The 23,333-nt window shown below is 46.9% G+C and overlaps 1 protein-coding gene across 3 annotated transcripts in view; it reads left to right on the forward strand.

The window, feature by feature from the left end:
- Positions 1-23,333, forward strand: part of SPECC1 (sperm antigen with calponin homology and coiled-coil domains 1) — a 226,925-nt gene that overhangs the window by 16,323 nt on the left and 187,269 nt on the right. For all 3 annotated transcript variants that reach the window (XM_047089716.1, XM_047089717.1, XM_047089718.1), the window contains exons 2-3: positions 8,741-8,911; positions 20,259-20,394. In XM_047089716.1, the coding sequence (XP_046945672.1) occupies positions 8,765-8,911; positions 20,259-20,394 (283 nt within the window). In that variant the 5' untranslated portion in view covers positions 8,741-8,764. The remainder of the gene's footprint in view (positions 1-8,740; positions 8,912-20,258; positions 20,395-23,333) is intronic.

Genomic DNA, 23,333 nt, shown 5'->3' on the forward strand with positions numbered 1-23,333 from the left:
GACGCATGGGTGGCTCAGTGGGTTAAGCATCTGGCTCTTGATTTCAGTTCAGGTCATGATCTCACAGTTTGTGAGATCTAGCCCTGCTTCCGCATCAGGGAAGCTAGCGGATTTCTTGGCCTCGCTGACTGCAAAGCGTGGGTGACAACAGCTGACTCATGGGGCAGGCAGGAGCATTCGAGAGAGTGATCTCCGGCAATCACGGAACGTTGTGCCCGGCACGTAGCTTAAAAATAAATGAAGATGAAGGGTTTTGAGCAGGAAGTGATGACCCCAGCTGAGCTTTTGGAAGTCTGTCAGGAATCCGTGGGAGGGATGGGCTTCAGGAGGAAAGCAAGAGCTGCTGCCCAGGTCCACGCTGGGGAAACGTGGCAGGCATCCCATCTCCCAGCCCGCACAGCTGTGGGCTTGGAGCCCCAGGGAGGAACCCACGATGCCACTGAGGGTTTGAGTCTGGGAGAGCGAGAGAAAGGCCAGGCTGAGAATAGAAATGGGGAAGTCACGGGGCAGGGGAGAGCTGGCTGTTCGGGGTCTGTGCTGTGTGCACTGTGCTAGGGCGGCCGCACACAGGCAAATGCCAGGAGGCTGCCCCGGGGGCAGGTCCCACAGGCCAGAGACCCTTGTGAGGCCCCCTGAACTGGGAGAAGTTTCTAGAGGGGAGATTCTCGACTTCACTTCAGAAGGTGGCATTGAAGTTGGCCAGGCCGAGGGGGCGGGGCGGGTGTCCTGAGCTTCCAGTGTTTGCCCCTCCACGTCTCCTCTCGGTCTCCCTCTTCCAGGGAGCCAGTGAGCAGCAGATTGGAGGGAGAAGGAGGATGAGTTTGAGGCGTTTCTTGCCCCAGCCCCCTCCCGAATGAATCTCCACGGGTTGGTTGCGTTTCTCTAGTGAAGGCCAAGCTTCTGTCTTTCGGTCTCTGGGCGCCAGCAGCTTCCTCCCCTGGCTCCCGCACCTTAACCATTTTTAAGTGTGCAATTCAGCGTGTTATTAAGTACATTTGTGTTATTAAGCATCATCCAACCACAGAACTGTATTTACCCCATAAAACTGGAATTCTATACCTATTAAACAGTAACCCCCATCCCATTCTCCCCTGCCTCCTCCCCCCCTCCCCCCACCTTGGCAGCTACCATTTTACGTTCTGTCTCTATGAACTTAACTGTGTAAGGGGAACCATACGGTATTTGTCTTTTTCTGACTGACTTGTTTCACCGAGCCTAACGTCCTCAAGGTTCATCCGCGTTGTGGCATGCATCAAATTGCCTTAAAAATAAGGCTGAATCCTATCCCACTGGTTGTATATACCACATTTTGTTTATCCACGCATCCATCGATACCTACTTGGGTTACTTTCACCTTTTGGCCTTTGTGGGTAGTTGTTCTATGAACATGGATGTAAAGCATCCTTTTGAGACCCTGCTTTCAGTTATTTGGGAATATATCCAGAAGTGGATTGAACAAATCATATGAGAATTCTAGTTTTTAATTTTTGAGGAATTGCCATACCGCTTCCCATAGCGGGTGCACCATTCTACTTTCCCAACGATAGTACCCAAGGGTTCCGATTTCTCTACATCTTCTCCAACACTTGTTAGTTTGTGTTTGTTGCTGTTGTTTATAGGAGCGATGCTGATGGGTTGGGTACGGTATCTTGTCGTGATTTTAATGTGCATTTCCCTAATGATTAGTGACGTTGAACAGCTTTTCATGTACTTATTGGCCATGCATATCTTCTTTGGAGAAATGTCTATCCCAGTTCTTTGTCCGTCTTAAATCATGTTTGGTTTTGTTGTTGAGTAGTAGGAGTTCTTTATATGTTCTGAATATTAGCCCTATTTTTGTCTGCTTCAAAATACTACAGACCGAGTGGCTTAAACAACAGACATTTATTTCTCCCAGTTCTGGAGGCTGGGCAGTCCAAGATCAGGATGCTGGCTGTTTAGTGCTTTGTGAGGGCTCTTTCCTGGTTTGTAGACGGCTGCCTTCTTACTATGCCCTTACAAGGTCTTTCTTCAGTTCCCTTTATAAGACCATCAATCCTATCAGATTAGGACCCCACCCTTGTGACCTCATTTAATTTTAATTTACCTCCTAAAAGCCCTATCTCCAAATACACTAACACTGGGGACTAGGGTTTCAACATATGAATTTGGGGAGAGTGGGGGACATCATTCAGTCCATAGCAGACCTCTCACCAGATAAGTGATTTGCAAGTATCTTCTCCCCTTCCACGAGTTGCCTTTTTACTTTGTTGATTGTGTTCTTTGATGCATATAAGTTGTAAATTTTGATGTAGTCCAGTTTCTATAGTTTTTTCTTTTGTTGCCTATGCTTTTGGTGCCATATTGAAGAATCCGTTGCCAAATCCAATGCCACAAAGTTTTTTCCTGTGTTTTCTTCTAAGCATTTTACAATTTCAACTCTTGCCTTTAGGTCTTGGATCCATTTTGGGCTAACTTTTGTTTATGGTGCAAATTCATTCTTTTGAATGTGGATATCCAGTTTTCCCCAGCACCGTTTGTTGAAAATACTGCCCTTCCCTATTGAATGGTCCTGGCACTACATTTTAGTTTTTATTCTTAGTTACCCTTTGATAGATCTTTTTAAACTATTTCTATAGAAAGAGCTCTTGAAGTATTTTGTTCCCATCTCCTTTTCTCCTGCTTTAGCTCATTCACTTAAAAAAATTTTTTTTTTAATGTTTATTTATTTCTGGGGGTGGGGAGAAGGGCAGAGAGAGAGGGAGACACAGAATCCAAAGTGGCTCCAGGCTCTGAGCTGTCAACACAGAGCCCCACGCGGGGCTTGAACTCAGGAACTGTGAGATCATGACCTGAGCCGAAGTTGGACGCTCAACCGACTGAGCCACCCAGGTGCCCCTCATTCACCTTTATTTCTTTGATGTGAAGCCACATTATCGGTAAGGAAATAACTACTGATTAGTGGGCATCCACTCCTTGGGGTGTTGGCTTCTTGGTTCAGCTTTGGAGACAGAAGGATGGCCCCCAGGCAGTGATTCTGAACTCTTGGTCTCAATATAGCTCCCAGATTATAGCCTCTCTCCAGGGCCTGCATTTCATATTCAGTGGCTCAACTCCTCCTCTGTGTCTTATCTCAGATTACACCCTATTTGTTATGGATCTCTGCCTTGTGGCCGCATTTCATGGTTTCTGCAAGTTCTTTACTCCATTTTTGAAGTGTGTGTTTTTTTTTTTTTTCAGGTTTGAGATGGTGTGGCTAGTGATGTATAAATGCTCTTTTCTATTTAGATTTTGGTTTATTACTTCTTGGCTCTTGTTTTCTTTAAGTGACTTCTGCTGACAAGATCAATTTCAGTGTGCCATTTTTCTTCTAATGCTACATGGACATCTGTCCTTTTCCTTCTTTACTGGGAAGGAATCTAAGGCCAAAGAGATGACTTCTCATCCCGAGACCACAGGAAATAATAAACTTTGAAGAGTTTCCCGTGGCTCCAGCTGAAATCCGGGATTCCCTCGGCTGCTCCCCAGACAGATTCTCAGCATTAACATTTTGGTGTTAGATGGGAAATTGAACCAGCATCCGAGGACTCTTCATTCTTCCTGTAGTACTGAGTTTCTAAACCTTGACTGCTGTCATCTCAGGGCAGACATTTCTTTGTTGTTGGGGCCGCCCTTTGGATGTTGAGTAGCATCTCTGGGCCTACCCAGTAGCACACCCCAAGTTGTGACCACTAAACACGTCTCCCCTGCCCCTGGAGGGCAGAGCCACTCACACACACACACACACACACACACACACACACACACACACACACCAGTTGATAGCCACTACTGTTGAGGTCAAGAGCAAACTCAACACATGTTCTGAAAAGCCCAAGCTAGATATTTTCAGCGTGGTCCTCCCTTACATTCTGTTTCCTGCCGAGTCCCCTGGTGATTGAGCTATGTGAACATTCTTATTTTGTTAGTTCTCAGACTTGAATGCTTCGGCTTCCCGCTTCCTGCTGCTTATTGTACTTGTAGTCAAGACCTCAGTGCCTCTCCCACTCGCAGACACTCATTATTTTGTGATCGTCCAGAATGGTTTCCCCATCGCCCTTCTGTTCTCTTGCCTTAAAAAGGTCATAAATCTGAGGCCCCGAAACAGCCCTTCCAACACAAGTTCTGCGGGCAGCGATTAAGCAGCAGAGTAATGTGTTTTGAGGGACTGGGAGACCTGTGCTTGGGCTCTGACTTTCCCTGGGACCCAGACACCTAATCATATTCCTAAAATAGCTGCTGCCTCCTCCCTCTCGCCCCACTCCCCCTCTCTTTTCTTTTCTACTTTATGCCACACAATTTATGAGTTATGGTTTAAATAGAAGTCTTAACTCCGTTCTGGAAAGGAAAGAAGCTTGGTAAGAAAATAAAACTGTTGGAAAATTTAAAGAAAAGAGCCCCAGGAAGACGCTCTTCCCACCCCTGCAGGAGTGGGTTCCTAGATTTAATTGTAATTCCTTCATCAGCTTGATCCTTTGAGATGGTTCAGGAGGATTTGCAGAAATCAGGGAATTAACAATGGAAACCTTTTTTTTTTTTTTTTTTAAGTCTTGTATTTGGCGAGAGTTCATCTATTTATTTTCTGTCACTCACTCGCATCCAGAAGGAAAGTCTGAATCACCCGGTATTCGTACCTGTGTTCTCAGAAGCTAGGCTGCATTAAGGTTGGGGCCAGTTCTCATGATGGGAGGGTGTCTGCCCTCAGTGTTTATTTTCCTCTTTGCTTTCCCTCTTTCATGTTTCCACATGAAAAGTGGCTGTTCTGTGTACAGGAGGAGCACTTTCCTTGAGTCTAGTGTGTCTGGATCCTGCCACTGACATGGATTTAATCGATCCATTGCTGTGTAATGTTGAGATAATAAAGCAGAGCCACCCTTCACTGAACACAGTCACAGTGTTTGTGGGGAAGGCAGCTTATAGTCGTTGAGCGCCTTCTGTGTGCCTGGCCCTCGGCATCCATGTTTTCTTTCCATCTGCACGTAACGACTCCATTTTATTAGGTGAACATGTTGAGAATCAGTGTTGGAAAGGCACACCTGAGTTCACACAGCAAGCAGCGATACTGGGTTTGGACCAGGAGCGTTGGATCCAAAAGTCCTCCTTGTGAGCAAAGATTATTCACAGAGGCCATACCATCCCTGACGTTTAAGGGCCAATGACAGCCGGGTTTGAATCCTGGCCCCATCATAAACTCTGTGATTTGGGCAAGTCGCTTAACCTCCTTGATCCAAAGAAAGTGTCTCCATCTGTAAAGTGGGGGTGATACCTACCTACGTCATAGGGTTACGGTGAAGATTTACAGAGACACCCACAAAAAACACTTAGCTGTGCCTTGCCAGGCTCGGAGTGGCACAGAGTAGCTGCTCTCACGTCACTGCAGTGTTTCCGTAACTAACTGGTTCCCTGTGTCAGAAGTGGAGCGTGTGAAAGTCTGCAGCAGTCTCGGAGTGGGGCGTATGGGCACCTGCTCCCCTTCCGGCAGGAAGTCTTCCTGGAAGTGAACAGAGAGCAGGGCCAAAGCCGGCCAGGCACTGCCAGTGGATAGCTCTGAGCATAAGCCTTCCCAGTCTGTTCCAGAAGAGCCCAGAGCTGGGGGTGGGCAGAGCAAGGGAAGATAGGCAGTCTCCAGAAGACTCGGAGAACGCTAGGAAGACACTGGTTCAGGCTGAGGATGTCGGGCGGGGAGAAGTTTAATAATGTCCTAAACCATGAGAAAGGGGAGCAGGGCGCAAAGCCAGCACTGGGTCTGGCTGGGCCAGCTCTCACCAGCTCTCACCCTCTCACCCACCCCTGGAAAGCTGCATTGATCCTACAGAGCCCGATACTACTCTGGGAGTCCCATCCCGAGCACGTTCCCTACCTATAGTGTTCTCTTCCTGGTTCGTGTGAGTGGGACATTAATTATTTCATTCCCGTATATTTTGCATTTGGAAAGAAGGTGGAATTTGAGGGGAAGAATCTGGCTGGTGAATGGGTCGAAACAGAAGGCTTAGTCTGGGGGAAATAACAGGGAAAACGAGAGAAGGGAGCCAAGAAAAGATCATGGCAGACAGGAGCGGTCCAGATGAGACAAGCCGTCTGGGTACATCCATTTGGAAATAATTTGATTGGGTTCAGAGAGTTCTAGGAGAATAAAGAAAGGAGTAATGATACAAGTGGAATAACCCTGAGAATTTTGCCTCCGAGCAAGTGACTTCTCAGTCTTTGAAAAAGAGTTGAACATTTTCCAGGTGCTCTGCCCAGAAGGTGGCCATATTTGTTGCCAGAGGGCAACTCCTAAGAGAGTTTAGATCTTGAGTTTTGACTAAGAGCAGAATCACCTTATGTTTTCACAAAGTAAGCCCTGTGTTAGTCATTACAAAGTCGTTGTAATCATAACGTAAAAGGATGCCTTGATCAAACAGGTATCTTACTTAAGGCGTCTTCCTAAGTCAGACTGACATGTTACAGGTTGGTTCTGTACTAACTGGTGAAAGTACTCAGTAATTCTCTTCAAGAACCACTCAGGCTATGTCAGCTCATTAACGAGGGGAGTCCTAATGAAATTAGTTACTGTGTAGCTGTCAACCCAAGAACGTGCTCATTGTTGCCATGGAAACCAGCATGAAAAATTGTGGGTCAAGGAGCGCCTGGCTGGCGCGCTCAGAAGAGCATGTGACTCTTCATCTTGAGGTCATGGGTTCGAGCCCCACACTGGGTGTGGAGATCACTTAAATAAATCAATGAACCTAAAAAAAAAAATTGTGGGCCAAGAACGAAAAATAACTGGTGCTAACGTCAATAAAATGCACAAGAAGTAATACAGAATAAAAAAAGTAATCATAATACCTGAAACCAAGCTGAGACTACTAAGGTTCAGAACTAATCATACAACTGAAATCATGGATGAGTTTTCTCAGAAACTCTTGTAGAAAACAATGGCAAAGTCTTTCAATACATTTTTTCACCTGTAGCCATGTTCGCGTAGCCGGTATATAGCAGGGCGGTGGAATGAGTCCAGGTAGAATCTTGGACACATGCCACCCCGAGCTAATCACTTTAAGTAGGAAGAGAAGTTGGCTGGCCCTGGCTGAGGGGTGCTGTCGGTTGAAATGGCGTCCTCCAGCCAGGAAAAGGAGACAAGAAACAGGAAGAGGGCACAGCCCGAGCTAGGCTGGGGAGGGGGCCTATTGTTTTTGTTTTAGGTGGCTAATGGGGTCTCGTGGGATGTGGCGAGGCTCCCGGGGCTACTTGGCACCAACTATGACCCCTCTGTCAGGGACCGTTAATTAGACCTCCAGGTTCTATGAGTGTGGCTGCTGGAGTTCGCTGTCACCTGCTGGTGTTTTTTAAAGTGCATTTTTCTGGTTTGTTTATTTTATTTAAAAAAAATTTTTTTTAATTATTTATTTTTGAGAGAGACAGAGCTCGAGCAGGGGAGGGGCAGAGAGAGAGGGAGACACAGAATCTGAAGCAGGCTTCAGGCCCTGAGCTGTCAGCACAGAGCCCGATGCAGGGCTCGAACTCACAGACTGTGAGATCCTAACACTTACCAGACTGAGCCATCCAGGTGCTCCTGGTTTGTTTCTTTGAAAGGATGCGGCATCACCTGTGGTTTTGGTATTCTGTGTCACACCCTTGGTCGTGAGAATCTGCAGAGGCAGAGTTAGAGCTGAATAAGCCCCTAGAGAGCATTTACTCCTGTGCCATCGTGCTAGTGATGGAAGAAACGGGCTCAGGGAGGTCAGGACATGGCGGGCCACAGCTCATGCAGGAATGAGAGCCCTGAGTGCTGATCACAAGACTCAGGCTGCTTTCCACAACTTTGTATGTGGGCTTTCCCCTTAGGCCTTTAACTACATCCTGCCACTTCGCACAATGTTTCTTCCATAAAATGTTTTTGTTAGGGGCGGGTAACTGCTCTACAATGTCAGATCCGACCAATTAAAATATGCTCCATTAATGCTTTATTTTTCTAAAGATTTGTTTTCATGTTTATTTATTTGAGAGAGAGAGAAAGAGAGAGAGAGAGCAGGGGAGGGGCAGAGAGAGAGGGGGACAGGGGATGCAAAATGAACTCTGTGCTGATAGCAGTGGGGGGCTCGAACCCATGAACCGTGAGATTGCGACCTGAGTCGAAGTTGGACGCTTAACTGACCGAGTCACCCAGGCACTCCCATTAGTTTTTAAATGATACCCATTTTTGTCCAAAAAGAAAAAAACGGCTATGCTTCTATGAACTCCAATTTTGAAGTAATTCATTTATATCTATTTGAAAATTAGGTAGGTTGTGTCATTATTAACCCTGAAGCTGCAAGCCCTATGGACATAGTAGGTCTTGACCCAAGCTGACCTGTTTTAAGGGAATAGGTATATATATAGTGTGTGGGTATACAGTCTAATCCTGTAGTGTGATAATAGTATGTATTATACCATATGCTAATATAGTAATACCCTGACCAACCAGGAGCCGTCCTTTTGCTGTAACGTCAGAGCATCAATAATATTGCATGTACGTTTTCAATAGTTTGGTAAAAGCCACTGCGAGGTTGTAAAAAGTAGCCTCATGCAAAGGTGTCGTCTTCAACGTAGAATCCTCATCTTGAAGTCCACTCAGAAGCCCCTGTTCTCTGCGATAACAGAGGGAACGTGGAGATGGGGGAGGGGTGGGGGGAAACTCTGCGACGCCACTCAGCGTGTTCAAGTTGTGGACATACGTGTTTTTCTTTTTGGTCTTGGGCAGAAGGACGGCCTCTCTAGGAGAAACATGAGGAGCGCGGCCAAGGCCTGGAGTCCAGTCATCAAAGCGGGCAGCCATGGGGCGGACCGTGCGCGGCCCCTCCCTGCAGCCTCTTCCGGCATGAAGAGTTCTAAGTCTTCCACCTCGCTGGCGTTTGAGTCCCGGCTCAGCAAGGTACAGACCGAAGCGCCCGCCTGGCGTAGGGCTGCTGGGCGCCCCCCGGGGGGGGGGGGGCTGGGCGGGAGGATTGAAGAGGGAAGTAAGCGAGACCCGTGGCCTCTCAAGGCCAGAAAGGAGGCTCCGAGGAGGGTCCCAGGGGATCCCCTGTCCTGGATTACGTGGACTCTCCAGAGAGAGTTCTGCCCTCAGTAACGCACGAGGTGGGGGTCAAGATCACCAATGATCTTCACGGGCCTGATAAGTGGAGTTATCAGTGCCCCATCCTTGTCTGACTTGGCCGTCAGCCGTGCTAACACCGTTGATTGCGCCCTCCGTCTGGGAATACCTTCTCGGCTCAGTTTCCTCCTCGCTCCCCAGCGGCAAATCCTTCCTTACTCCCTTGGGTTTCCAATGCCAGGTGGGCCCAGGGTGCAGTTCTGGGGCCTTGTCTCTCTTCTAGCTTCCCTTAGAATCTGGAGATGAGAGTCAGAGATACTATAACCTACCTGCACACATACTCTTGGAAAATCAATATAACATCCTACTGAGAAAAGAAAACTGACAGGCAGTTAGTTTATAATTAAATAATCCGTATTCCCATCTGCGTATGCCTGTGAACGACTGCCGAGGGGCCTGAGGTGCCCCTCAGAGCACCGCAGATGTGGTAGCTGTGACACAGACTGACCCAGGCCTGTCGTGTCGATGACTCACATACCACGAAGGATGTTGAGGGAGTGACGTGATGGTTTTCAAATGGTGAACACTCTTGGTAAAGTTCTGAACCAAAATGCAGTCTTCCCTAGTTATTCTCAAACGTTCCATGTGCCCATCTTAAAGCTGTGCCAGAAGTACATTTTTTTTAATGTTTATTTATTTCTGAGAGAGAGAGAGAGACAGAGACAGAGAATCCCAAGCAGGCTCCGCACCGTCAGCACAGAGCCCCGTGTGGGGCTCGAACCCACGAACTGTGAGATCACGACCTGAGCTGAAATCAAGAGTCGGATGCTCAACTGATTGAGCCACCCAGGCGCCCCAGAAGTACGTTGTTTTTACATGTAAAACAAGAGGATGCTTGAGACTCAGATAATAATAAAAAGGCATGCCACCTTTGGGAATGTCTTTGCAAGATTGTCACATGCAAGATTGTCTGGGTTCCCTGTTCTCTCACCCATTAAATATATAAGTAGCGCCACCAGTTGGGGTGATGACTAAAAATGCCCCCACCACATTTCCAGCATGCTCCCTGAGGGTCAGCGCTGTCCCTATTGAGAACAGTTTTTCTAGGTGTTAGCGCCTGTTCTCGTGAATTTTAATACTACAGTTGACGCTTGAATGCGGGTTTGAACTGCACGAGTCCACTCATATGCCAATTTTTTACAGTACAGTACCGTAAATGTCTATTCTTTTGTGATTTCCTTAACATTTTCTCCTCTCTAGCTTACCTTACTATGCGAATACAGTATGTAATACGTATCACATACAAAATGCATGTTAATTGACTGTTTATGTTATCGGTAAGGCTTCTGGTCCATAGTAGGGTATTAGTAAGTTTGGGGGGAGTCAAAAGTTGTATGTGGATTTTTGACTGCATGGGCATTGGGACCCTTAACCCCTGCGCTGTTCAGGGATCAGCTGTATGAGTAGATGACATCCAAGTTTGCATCTCCATCCAGGTGCCCTCCAGTGGCTTTTGTGACCTCGCCTTTTGGATGTCTGAAAGGCACCTAGAATATAACATGTCCCAGACGGGTTCCTCCCCCTCCCCCTCTCCTGCCCTCAAACCTGCTCCTCACAAATCTTCCCCTTGAACAGCTTCATCCCCTCAGTGGCTCAGGCCAGAGCCCGTGGCCCCATCTTGGGCCCTGCTTCTCTCACGTGCCACAGACCGTCAACAAAACGCCATCACTTCTGCCATCAGACTCGATGTCACCTTCAGCCCACTCCCACCGCCGCCCTTGGGACCACCCGGCTCATGCCACCGCCTTCCTTGCACAGCCTTCCTCGGCAGTCTCCGTGCTTTGTCTTTGCACCCTACATTCCGTTCTCAGCAAACGCCAGAGTGGTCCTTCTAACGCATTTGTCATGTCACCTCTCTGCTGGAAAGTCCCTCGGGGCTCCCCGTGTCACTCAGAATGAAAAGCAAAGTCCTTGATGTAGCCGGTGACGGCCTGGAGATCCCATTCCCTCTCAGACGTCATTGCTGTCCCCTCTGCCCTGCCCCCCGAGCTCCGGCCACACAGCCTCCCGGTGCCCAGCGGCACTGTCCCTCCACGAGCCGGGCGCACTCTTTCTGCCCAGAATATTCCTCCTCCCCACCCCTGTTCCTCTGCCATGTCTCCCTTCAGTTTCTGCTCAAATGTCACCTTATCAGCTGAGACATATCTGCTCAAATGTCACCTGACTACTCACTGTAAAGTGGCCCCCCATACACCCTCCTCACCCTGCCTCATTTTCCTTTTCCGCTCTTACTACCTGCCTGGCGAGTATCTGTCTCGCAGCAGCTAGAATGTAAGCCCCATGAGGGCAGGGACCGTGTGCTCTTTGGTTTCTTGCACAGCTCTGTCCCTCACGCTTAGAAAAGCACCTGTCCCTGGTTGGACACTCAGTAGTCATCAAATGCCTAAGTCCACTGGGTCTGCTGGGAGCGGCAGTGTGATGGCGGCCTGGAGTGAGAGTAGCATGGGCTGGGAGCGGGGCAGACCAGGCTGAGTCGGGATCCTGCCTCGAGCCCTTTCTAGCTGTGAGAGCTCAGGCAAGCTAGGTAGCTGTCCTGAGGAGTAACACGTGGAGAGAGTGATCTACACACAGTTTTGTTTATCATTCTGTTGCCCTGGACTTGCTCATTATTTCCGTGGCTTTTATTTTTATTATTCTTTTTTTTTTTTTAATTTTTTTTTTCAACGTTTATTTATTTTTGGGACAGACAGAGACAAAGCATGAACGGGGGAGGGGCAGAGAGAGAGGGAGACACAGAATCGGAAATAGGCTCCAGGCTCTGAGCCCTCAGCCCAGAGCCCGACGCGGGGCTCGAACTCACGGACCGCGAGATCGTGACCTGGCTGAAGTCGGACGCTTAACCGACTGCGCCACCCAGGCGCCCCTATTTTTATTATTCTTGACCTATAGCACATTTGGGACACATTTTTAATGCAGATTTTAAATTAATGCATATACTTAAGACCATTAGAGCTCCTGGAATATATCGAGATGTTTTTAAAAGCAGTGTTTAGGGGCGCCTGGGTGGCTCAGTCAGTTAAGCGTCCAGCTCGTGATTTTGGCTCAGGTCACGATCTCACGGCTGTTGGGATCAAACCCTGAGTTGGACTACATGCTGACAGCGCGGAGCCTGCTTGGGATCCTCTGTCTCCCTCTATCTCTCTGCCTCTCCCCTGCTCGTGCATGCGTGTGTGTGTGTGTGTGTGTGTGTGTGTGTGTGTGTGTGTGCTCTCTCTCAAAATAGACTTAAAAACAAAACAAAACAGTGTTTAATAACAAGGTCTAAAACTCAGGAGGGTTTTCTAAGAACAATGAAATGTTGGTTGCTTCTGCCACTGATAGGTATGCTTTTTTGTTTATTTTTTAAAGTTTATGTATTTATCTTGAGAGAGAGAGAGAGAGGGAGAGCTGGGGAGGGGCGGAGAGAGAGAGGGAGAGAGAGAGAATCGTCTCGACGCAGAGCTTGAACTCATGAACCATGAGATCATGACCTGAGCCCAGATCAGGAGTCGGCTGCTTAACGGACTGACCCACCCAGGCGCCCCTAAGTGTTTTTGGAAATTTGTCCCACAGGAAAAAAATGTCAGGACAAAAGCAAATATCTCTGTTGTCACTTCTGATTCTTGGGGTGTCCAGGTCTTACTCTGTAAAGAGAATGGCAGAGTTTGAGGGAAGGGGTAGCAGAAGGGGCTACACCAAGCCTGTGCCTTTTCTAGCCCTTGTCACGTTTCTCTGCCTTGGCCATTCTCTCCTTTCCCCCTCTAGTCGCAGGTAAAAGATTTGTGTCCCTCAGTAGTTAACTTTGAAAACGGCAAGCACACAGAGAAGGTGAATGACAGTAACCCCCCCCCCATATACCACCACCTGGATGCACAGTTGGCATCTTAACTATATTTGCTTTATAGTCAATGGATACATACAGAATGGACAGATATATTCAAACTGGCACAAATAGGAAAACTGAAACAAATCCACCAAAGTGGAATGAAATGCCCTATTGAGATACTGGCCCCAGTTACAGGAGCAGCATGGGAACAGGATGAGGGCCTGGGAGCCTGGATGGCCCCGGGGGCTGTTACCACAAGTCCTCCTTGTACCGCTGGAGCCCAGCGCAGGAAAGGAAAGCACCTGGGGTGCCCTGACGCAGACAGGCCGCCCCACTCTGGCCGTCTCTAAGGCTCGAGTCTATCAGTCAGGACTCCCTTTGTTGCAGATGACAGAGCATTGGCTTGAGCGAGCTTCGGCAGAAAAGAAACGGATTGGACGCATCTGAGGTTCGCATGTCACCAGGGGAACAGAGGTGCAAGACTGGAGCTCAGGGAGGCCGGACGGGGACTGGAAGACCCCAGGACTCTCTGTCTGTTGTTCATGTCCGCGTGCCTCTGTCCGTCTGCTCCGTCTCCTGCTGACGTCTGTTCTCCTTCAGCTTGTATTACGAAGCCTGGCTGCCAGCGTGGCCAAGCCTCCCGCATCTTCTCGAAAGACCTGGCCGCTTACTTCCAGTTACTTGCTTTGCTTACTTCTGATTGATTCGGCAAAGAACAAAATCAAACAAGCAGCAAAAAATTGGGAAAGGTCTCTGCTTAGCTAGGCCTGAGTCGTATACTGACGCTGCCCAATCTCCCATGGCCAAGAGGGAAGCAGGGTCTTTGGTAGTTTAGGCATGTTCTGCGTGAGGCTTGGGGACCCAGTCATTCTTCCGTGATCATTCTCAGGGACTGCTCTGCACCTGTGCTGCCCAATGAAATAGCCACTAGCCACGTGTGGCAGCTGAGCCCTTGAAATGTCCACCCACAAACCTTGAGATCAGGACGTGGGCCAAAACCAAGACTTGGACGCGTAACCGACCGAGCCACCCAGGTTCCCCTAAAATGCTTCATTAATATATTTATTAATGAAAATATATTTTTAACATTAATTTTAAGAAAATATATTTTTAACATTTATTTTACCTTTTGTTTTACTCGTGAACATTTTTTTTTCAGTTTATTTATGTTGAGAGAGAGCAAGCACAAGTAGGGGAGGGGCAGAGAGAGGGAGCGAGAATCCCAAGCAGGTTCCGTGCTGTCAGCACAGAGCTAGACACAGGGCTCAAACCCATACACTGTGAGATTGTGACCTGAGCCGAGATGGAGAGTTGGATGCTTACCCGACTGAGCTACCCGGGCATCCTACTATTTAAAAAAAAATGTTTATTTATTTTGGGGGGGGGAGAGAGAGAGAGTGTCTGTGTGTGTGTGTGCATGCTCACACGAGTGGGGGAGGGGCAGAGAGAGAAGGGAGAGAGAGAATCCCAAGCAGGCTCCATGCTGTCAGCGTGGAGGCCAACGCTGGGCTTGATCCCAAGAACCACGAGATCGTGACCTGAACCAAAATCAAGAGCCGGACTCTCAACCACCCAAGCCACCCAGGCGCCCCTCATTTTACTCTTTTAATGTGGCTGGTGTTATATTTCCATCAACAGTGCTGCACTAAACCTTTGGTTCTCAAGTGTGGTCCCCGGATCAGCGTCATCAGCATCCTCTGGGAGGGAACTTGCTAGAAATGCAGATTCTCAGGCCTCACTTCAGACCTTGGGAACCACACTTGGTGGTGGTGGTGGGCAGATCGGAGGCTGGGGCGGAGGCAGCAGACTGCGTTTTCACAAGACCCCCAAGGATTCTGACGCACGCCCAAGTGAGAGAGCCCCTGCTCCAACCCTAACATGTTTTCTTCCTTTGGAGAGGGGATCAGGTGATGTGTGATTTTAGAACTTTGGATTCTACCAGTCCCCGCCTTTGTGGAATTGAGAGGAATTTCTTAGTTACATTAATCTGTGAGCTATTTAAACTTTTTCCCTTTATAAGCTTTCACGCGCAGGTGCTCAGCAGCTCAAATATCAGTGGAAGCATTATTGAAAATACTTACTAAACATATCAAAGAAGTGCATACCTGCCCTAGTGATCTTCTGTAACAAACCCAGAAATCTCAAGCAGCGGCGAAGCCGCATTCGGTGACCAGGAAACAAAGCCCCAGATGCAGCCATGAATAGAGAAGGAACAAAAATTACTAAGACAAGTAGCTTTCCGTGTCTGATGTAGCAGCAGCCAAAAAATAGTGACAGAGGAAGAGGTTTGCTTCAGAGGACAAGAAGGACCAGTTTTCAGTCTGTACGGCCCACCTCCGGCGAGAGCTTCTGCGCAATCGATCTTTCTCGAATGGGATTCCTTGTGGAGGGCCCAGGGGAAATGAGGTGCTCCCTGTAGAACAGCCTTGCTGCCATCCAAAGTCCGCACGCTGCCTGGTAAGGCCATAGCACGCTGCTGGCCTGTAGCACATCGGCTGTGTCTTTTTGCCTGGAAAGGACAGGATCAGATCTATTTACAACACACAGTGGACCACGAAGGGGGAAGTCTCCCACTGCTTGCTGAGTCCTGTCCTCTGTGGCCTCCACCTGTCATCTCGTCAAGGACGAAGCTCTTACAAAAAGGTGGACGAGGAGAGTGGGGAGCAAGCTCTACCCCCTGGGCGCCACACCCAGGGCGCGGAGGTGGGTGGAGGCCTTGGGGGGCTTGCAGGAGACAGTTTCACTTCTGGCCCCAGTGGGTGGGCGGGCGGATCGGGGTGGGGGGAAGAGCCTCCCATTTTGGATTCCCTGTTCTGGTTGGCAGACCGAGCCTTTGCTCTCCTGGCCTTTTGCTGTGGATTTAGATTATTCGACACTTTGCATCCAATTTACTGATCCTAGTACCGTCCGGGGAATCAGGTGGAGGAAAACAGAACCAAGTGCACATCATTTGCATTATTGCGTTAGAAACCCCCTTAACTGTAACGATTTCCCTTTTTCATTTGAGGTGTTTGTCTAGGGAATTTTCAACATCTCAAATCAGAATTGATTTTCTTTGGGGACCCAGGGAGGCATCTGGGCATGCTTCTAGGCAGAGCGAATAATAGGTTTTTTTCTATTGAGAAAAAGTTGCTGCCATCATGAACTATTGTCATTTAGTGCTAAACACGCATTTCACTGATAATTTGAGAGGCTGGAGAAATGGGGTGCAGGAACCCTTGTTACTCTGAGACAGGAGGTAGAAAAACAATGATGGAGGGGCGCCTAGGTGGCTCAGTCGGTTGAGCGTCCGACTTCGGCTCAGGTCACGATCTCGCGGTCCGTGAGTTCAAGCCCTGTGTCAGGCTCTGGGCTGATGGCTCAGAGCCTGGAGCCTGTTTCCAATTCTGTGTCTCCCTCTCTCTCTGCCCCTCCCCCGTTCGTGCTCTGTCTCTCTCTGTCTCAAAAATAAATAAAACGTTAAAAAACAATTTTTTTTTAAGAAAAGAAAAACAATGATGGAGTCCCCGGAAGAAGGGCAATGGAGTGGGGCGCCTGGGTGGCTCAGTCGGTTAAGCGTCCCACTTCGGCTCAGGTCATGATCTTGCGGTCTGTGAGTTCGAGTCCCGCTTCGGGCTCTGGGCTGACAGCTCGGAGCCTGGAGCCTTTTTCGGATTCTGTGTCTCCCTCTCTCTCTGCCTCCCCCCACTAATGCTTTATCTCTGTCTCTCTCTCAAAAATAAATAAATATTAAAAAAAAAAAAAAGGAAGGGCAACAGACTGATTCTGCCACAACCCAGATGCCATATTTAGTCCTTTTGTTAAACTAGGGGTCTGTGCAACTGGCCAGAAAATATGGTTCTGCTCACTTCTAGTGACTGGAAGTACATGTCAATCATCCTTTCCATGTTAGCTATTTGTTTTTAAAATGAATAATTTGTTTAAAGACATTGACTAGAACTTCTGGGCTAATCTTAAGACTTTTACCATTTTCCCTCTTTTTTTAAAACATTTTTTTTAATGTTTATTTATTTTTGAGAGAGACAGAGACAGAGACAGAGAGAGAGACAGAGTGCGAGCAGGGGAGGGGCAGAGAGGGAGGGAGACACAGAGTCCGAAGCAGGCTCCAGGCTCCAAGCTGTCAGCACAGAGCCCGACGCGGGGCTTGAACTCACGAACCATGAGATCACGACCTGAGTTGAAGTCAGACGCTTAACCGACTGAACTACCCAGGTGCCCCAGCATCTTCCCTCTTTTCGGGGAATTATTGTTTCATGAGTAGAGTCTCACTTTGCGATGGTGGAAAAGGTCCGGAGGTAGATGGTGGGTGGTGATGGTTGCTGAACAGGGAGAATGTACATAATGCCACTGACGTGTACACTTAAAAGGGCACATTTTGTTTCGTGTTTATTTTACCACAATAAAAAAAAAATCTCTAAAATAACAATGGGGAGAAAAGGAAAAAAGTGGACTAGGATTTGTAAGGGTGGAAGCAAGACTTCACCCCAATTATAACCCGTCCCCTCATTTTCCTTTTGTTTTTTGTTGAAGCCAAACACACTTAGAATAAAGTATGTGGGGGCGTCTGGGTGGCTCAGTCGGTTGAGCGTCCGACCTCGGCTCAGGTCATGATCTCACAGTGTGAGTTCGAGGCCCGCGTCGGGCTCTGTGCTGACGGCTCGGAGCCTGGAAACTGCTTCAGATTCTGTGTCTCCCTCTCTCTCTGACCCCCCCCTTCATGCTCTGTCTCTCTCTGTCTCAAAAATAAATAAACATTAAAAAAAAAATTAAAATACTCCTGTCTTTAAAAACAAAAACAAAAACAAAACTAAAAATAAACATTAAAAAAATTTTTTAAAAAGTGTGAGAACCACACACATAAATAAATAAATAAATAAATAAATAAATAAATAAATAAATAAAATAAAGTATGTGGAGCACATTAATCTTAGTCTTAGCCATACAACTCGTTGAGTTTTTACATGTGGCCATATCTATATAAACCACCACCAAGTCAAGATATAGAACATTCCGCCCCCCCCAACCCCAGAAGGTTCCTTCCCAGTCAGTAACACCCCCAGAGGGAACCACTGTTTTGACTTCTATCACCATCATTTGGTTTTTACCAATTCTTAGCTCTGTAAAAAGTGAAATCAGGAAGGGTATACTCTTGTATGTCTAGTTTCTTTCACTTGGTGTCCCTGTGGGATCCATTCATCTATTGGTGTATCAGTAATTCCTTTTTTTTTTTTTTTTTACTGTGTACTTTCTGTTGTCTACTAAGTCATTCTTTAATTTTCTCCTCTTGCTGGTGAACACGTGGATTGTATTTTGGGGGGCTCTCATAAATAAAAGCTGCTGTGAACATTCTTTTGATGAGCCCATGTCCTCATTTCTCTCTTGGATACAGATTTAGGAGTGGATGGCTGAATCATAGCGTGCAGATATTCACCTCTAACAGATACTGCCAGCTTTACAAAGCGGCTTATCGGTACACACTCCCGCAAGCAGGCAAGCAGAGCATGAGAGTTCCCGTTGCTTCACAACCTCACCAACACTTGGTTTTGTTTTGTTTTGTTTTGTTTTGTTTTGTTTTCTTTCACACCATTCTGGGGTATGTATTGTTAATACCCTGAAATCTTTTTTTTTTTTTAATGTTTATTTTATTATTTTTGGGACAGAGAGAGACAGAGCATGAACGGGGGAGGGGAAGAGAGAGAGGGAGACACAGAATTGGAAGCAGGCTCCAGGCTCTGAGCCATCAGCCCAGAGCCTGACGCGGGGCTCGAACTCACGGACCGCGAGATCGTGACCTGAGCCGAAGTCGGACGCTTAACCGACTGAGCCACCCAGGCGCCCCAATACCCTGAAATCTAAACAATGCAAAAATGGAAATTTTTTTTTTTAATTGTGCAAATATTTAAACACCTACCCTTCAGTAAATGACCCCAAAGCCAGTAGAGTGGGATGGAGCTGGCCCTTTGGGCTCTCAAGCCAGGGTGGGTGGCAGGGACTGCCGGCTCCAGGCCTCCGTTGATTTGAGGGCTTTCCCATACTGCTCTCTCCAGATGTCAGATATATTCGGGATGGCTCCGGGCATCTGCCTGGCTCCAGTCTTCTAGCACTGTTCCTCTTCAGGAATGTTCTTTCGAGAAGACTTACGGCAGTTGAGAAAATTTATTTGCAGTGTCTCTCACTGACCCTGACTGTAATTTACTTGGGCCAGAGCTGTGAGCTCATTTAGGGGCTCCCCCTCTTAGATTTCCGTTCCTTTTAACACATGTTTGTTTTCCTGGTTTCGTGACAGGGAAGAAAGCAGAAAAAGAGTTTCTGCTTTCTTTCTGTCTCCATAAGCAGTGTTCTTCTGGCCTCCAGGAAAGTTTCTTTATTCCCTTTGAACACATCTGTGTGAGATCATATATGGAGTGCCTGGTATGGAGCACATGTTACATGTTCAGATTGTTTCTATGTCCTCCTTCTACTTCCCCCATATATGTGTATATGCACATATACATACATATGTATACACGTACATATATACACACACACATACGTATACACACAGACATCTCTATAACTGAGATATGTATTTTTAAGCTATTTTTTGTTGTCCTTGAATTTTCTGTGCATTGCCCCATCTTGCCTTTTGTGCATCTCACAGTTCTTTTTTTTATCATCTCCTTCCCCGCCCTTTTTTTAAAATTTTTAAATTTTTAAAAATTTTTAATTTTTTTAAATTTAAATTTTAATTTTTTAATTGTTTAATTTTTTATTTTTTTAATTTAATTTTTTAATTTTTTTTAATTTTTTTAAAATTTTTTTAAATTTTTTTTAATTTTAATTTTTTAAATTTAATTTTAATTTAAAACCCAGGAAGGCAGGGTTTTTTGTTTTTGTTTTTTAGAGAGAGTGAGCAGGGGAGGGACACAGAGAGAGAACAGAGGATCCAAAGTAGGCTTTACAGCAGAGAGCCCGATGCAGGGCTCAAACTCCTAAACTGTGAGATCATGACCTGAGCCGAAGTCAGGCGCTCAACCGACTGAGCCACCCAGGTGCCCCCAGGAAAGCAGGTTTTTAAAAAAATCATTATTTGAAGTGTGACACGATGGGTCATATTCACCCATCATCTTATACTATTCTTTGAAACAGTAATGGAAGGTCGTACTCTGTCCTGTAAACGATAGACACAGGTTTGTCTAGCTTTGCAGGTTTCCACCTCCCAGTGGGATACTCCTGAAAGTGCCATCACCGCATCTTAACCACAGGGCAGGTGCTATTGCGCTGTGTTTTCTTGGTCTATAGCACTCCCTACTGATGATACATGTTTTCATCCTCTGTCAGCTCAAGAGGGCCAGCAGTGAGGACATGCTCAACAAACCAGGAAGTACGGCCGCTTCTGGGGTGGTTCGACTGAAAAAGACTTCGACAGCTGGAGCCATCTCTGAACTTGCTGAGAGCCGCCTGAGGAGCAACCCAGGTAGGAAGGACCCAGGTCGGAGAGCCCAGGGCAGGAGGGCCCCAGGCAGGAGGGACTCAGAGAGGAGGACCCCAGGCAGGAGGGACTCAGGCGGGAGGGCCCCGGGCTGGAGGGACTCAGGTGAGAGGGATCCCGATAGGGAGGCCCCAGGCAGGAAGAACCCAGGCGGGAAGGACCCACGCAGGAGAGCCTCAGGTGAAAAGGACCCAGGTGGGAAGGACCCAGGCAGGAGGGACCTGGGTACAAGGGACCTAAGCAGGCCATTCATCTTGGTGTTTTGAAAAACATTCAATGATTCCTGCGTCCCTCCCCTCATCAGAGATGTTTTGCTGGCCCTTACTCTGGGCCAGGAAGGGGTTTAGGCAACGACATCCCTGCCCACGGGGAGTTTACATCTAGTGAGGAGACTGAGAAGAAACAAAAAGGTAGGGAGGAGTGCTGTGGTTCCCTCTGTCCGTCTCGCTGTCCATCTGTCACCGTGTGTGTGTGAAATTCCTCCGAGGCATTTCTGGCAAGCTAGCGATGGTTCTGGGGTCGTCTTGGTATGAGGCGCATATTCGATGAGTGAATGAACGCTGTAGGCCTCTCCCGGGCCTGGGTGGACGGAATCCTTCCTGGACCCTGTGGAAGTCTGGGAAAATCCTCCCATAAAGGCTGCTCTGAGTCACGTAGGTGGCAGTGGCCACTGGGACCCGGGGAACTTTCTCAGGTTTCCTAGTTTTGTGAGAATCAGAAAAGGGTTTTTTAACCATTATATGTGAGTTCAGAGCTTGGAAAGCATAAAACGCCAGGAATGTATTTGATTTTATTTTGGTAAGAAAGCTAAGATTTCCATGGTCCCACTGTTCTAGTGCAGATCTCCCTGTATTGCTAAATTGTCTGAGATGGGAAAATAGCTGAATTATGTCATTAGTACTTTATAATGGAGGTTGAATGGTAGTATACTTACGATTTTTTGTGTCTGCATAAAATACCACAACCCAGATTAGCTCTCCAAAGGTGTATTTTAATGTACTCGGTTTTCACAAAGTTGAATCTATGAAGAGTATATGTGGCTTTTTTTTTTTTTTTTGATGTAAGGGCCTCATGTTTCTATACAATGGTTTTACTATTTTAAAGACTACTTTCATACTAAATACACACATTTGGTTTTAAAAATACAACAAATGAAAGTACAACTTCTTTCTATCACGCCGGCCTAAACACGAGTTTCAAAAGTTGACAAAGCACCATTTTAAAAAAAATGACAAAAAGATCTCACTCTGAAATATTGATGTAAAAGTGTGAGATCCAGGGACGCCTGGGTGGCTCAGTCAGTAGTAAGCCAGTAAGTCAGTGACTCTGGATTTCGGCTCAGGTCATGACCTCATGGTTCGTGAGTTCGAGCCCCACATTGGGCTCCTCGCTGACAGTGTGGGGCGTGCTTGGGATTCTCTCTCTCCCCCTCTCTCTGCCCCTCCCCCCACTCAAAGTAAATAAACTTAAAAAAAATGTGGGATCGGAATATTAGCAAATAGAATTCAAGAAGAAATTAAGAGAATAATAGTATACATCGCAACGAAGTGGATTTATGCCAAGAAAGCCTTAATGTTTGGAAATTTAGTAATATAATCTATTGTACAATATTGATAGACCAAGGAAGGAGAACCATTGGTCATCTCGGTAGAGGTGGAAGACACATTTGGCAAAATTAGCAATCTTTCCGTTTTTAAAAACAAACTTGCGGTTTGCTATAAATGTATGGATACTTGTCTAGTGGTATGACGTATATGTATCTCAAACCAAAGCCAGAACTGTCCTCAATAGTGGAATCCTGGAAGTCTTCCCATTAAAATCAAGAATGATTCAAGATTGCCCATCACTGGGGGCATCTGGGTGGCTCAGTTGGTTAAGCGTCCAACTCTTCATTTTGGCTCAGGTCATGATCTCACGGTTTGTGCGTTTAAACCCCGCGTTGGGCTCTGGGCTGACAGCACGGAGCCTGATTGTGATTCTGTCTGTCTCTCTCTCTGCCCCTCCCCTGCTTGCTCTCTATCTATCTCTCAAAAATAAATAAAAATAAACAACAGCAACAAAAAAAGATTGCCCATCATTATCCCTGTCAACTAAGTTTTTCTGCAAGTATTAACCAGGGCAGTGAGACAGAGGAACAATAGCTACATAAATATTAGAAATGAGGAAACAAAATGATGATTTTATGCAGAGGATAACATCGAACGCTTAGAAAAATGCTTAGAATAGAAAAATGCTTAGAATTTCCTGAACATTTGGGGTGCCTGGATGGCTCAGTCAGATGAGCGTCCAACTTTGGCTCAGGTCATGATCTCATGGTTCATGAGTTCGAGCCCTGCATCGGGCTCTGTGCTGACAGCTCAGAGCCTGGAGCCTGCTTTGGATTCTGTGTCTCCCTCTCTCTCTGCCACTCCCCCGCTCATGGTCTCTCTCTCTCTCTCTCTCTCTCTGTCAAAAATAAATAAACATTAAAAAAATTAAAAAAAAAAGAATTTGCCAAACATTTTATCATTAGAAAAAACTTAGAATGTCCCGCAATCTATTGGATACAATAAGAGTTTATTGTGTGGTTGTAGAATACAAAATATAAGTCACTTTCCTATCAGTGACTGGTTGGAAAAGATAAATAACATAAGAAATGATCCCATTTATAAAGGAATGTAAAAGGTAAAATATATATAGGAATAAACTTAATATTATGAGACCATATATATTTTTTTGAGGGGGGGTGCAAGTGAGCAAGGGACAGAGAGAGAGAGAGAGGTACGGAGAGAGAGAGACAGAGAGAGAGAAAGCGGGGCTCACCCAGGGCTCATGTTTTACCCGAAGTGGGGCTTGAGCTTACCTGATGCAGGGCTCGAACTCACAAACTGCGAGATCATGGCCTGAGCCGAAGTCAGATGCTTAATGACTGAGCCACCCAGGTG

This window comes from Lynx rufus, unplaced genomic scaffold, assembly GCF_022079265.1.
Source record: "Lynx rufus isolate CCGP_SWC_20201006 ecotype Redwood Valley unplaced genomic scaffold, mLynRuf1.p SCAF_28, whole genome shotgun sequence".
Classification (NCBI taxonomy): domain Eukaryota; kingdom Metazoa; phylum Chordata; class Mammalia; order Carnivora; family Felidae; genus Lynx; species Lynx rufus.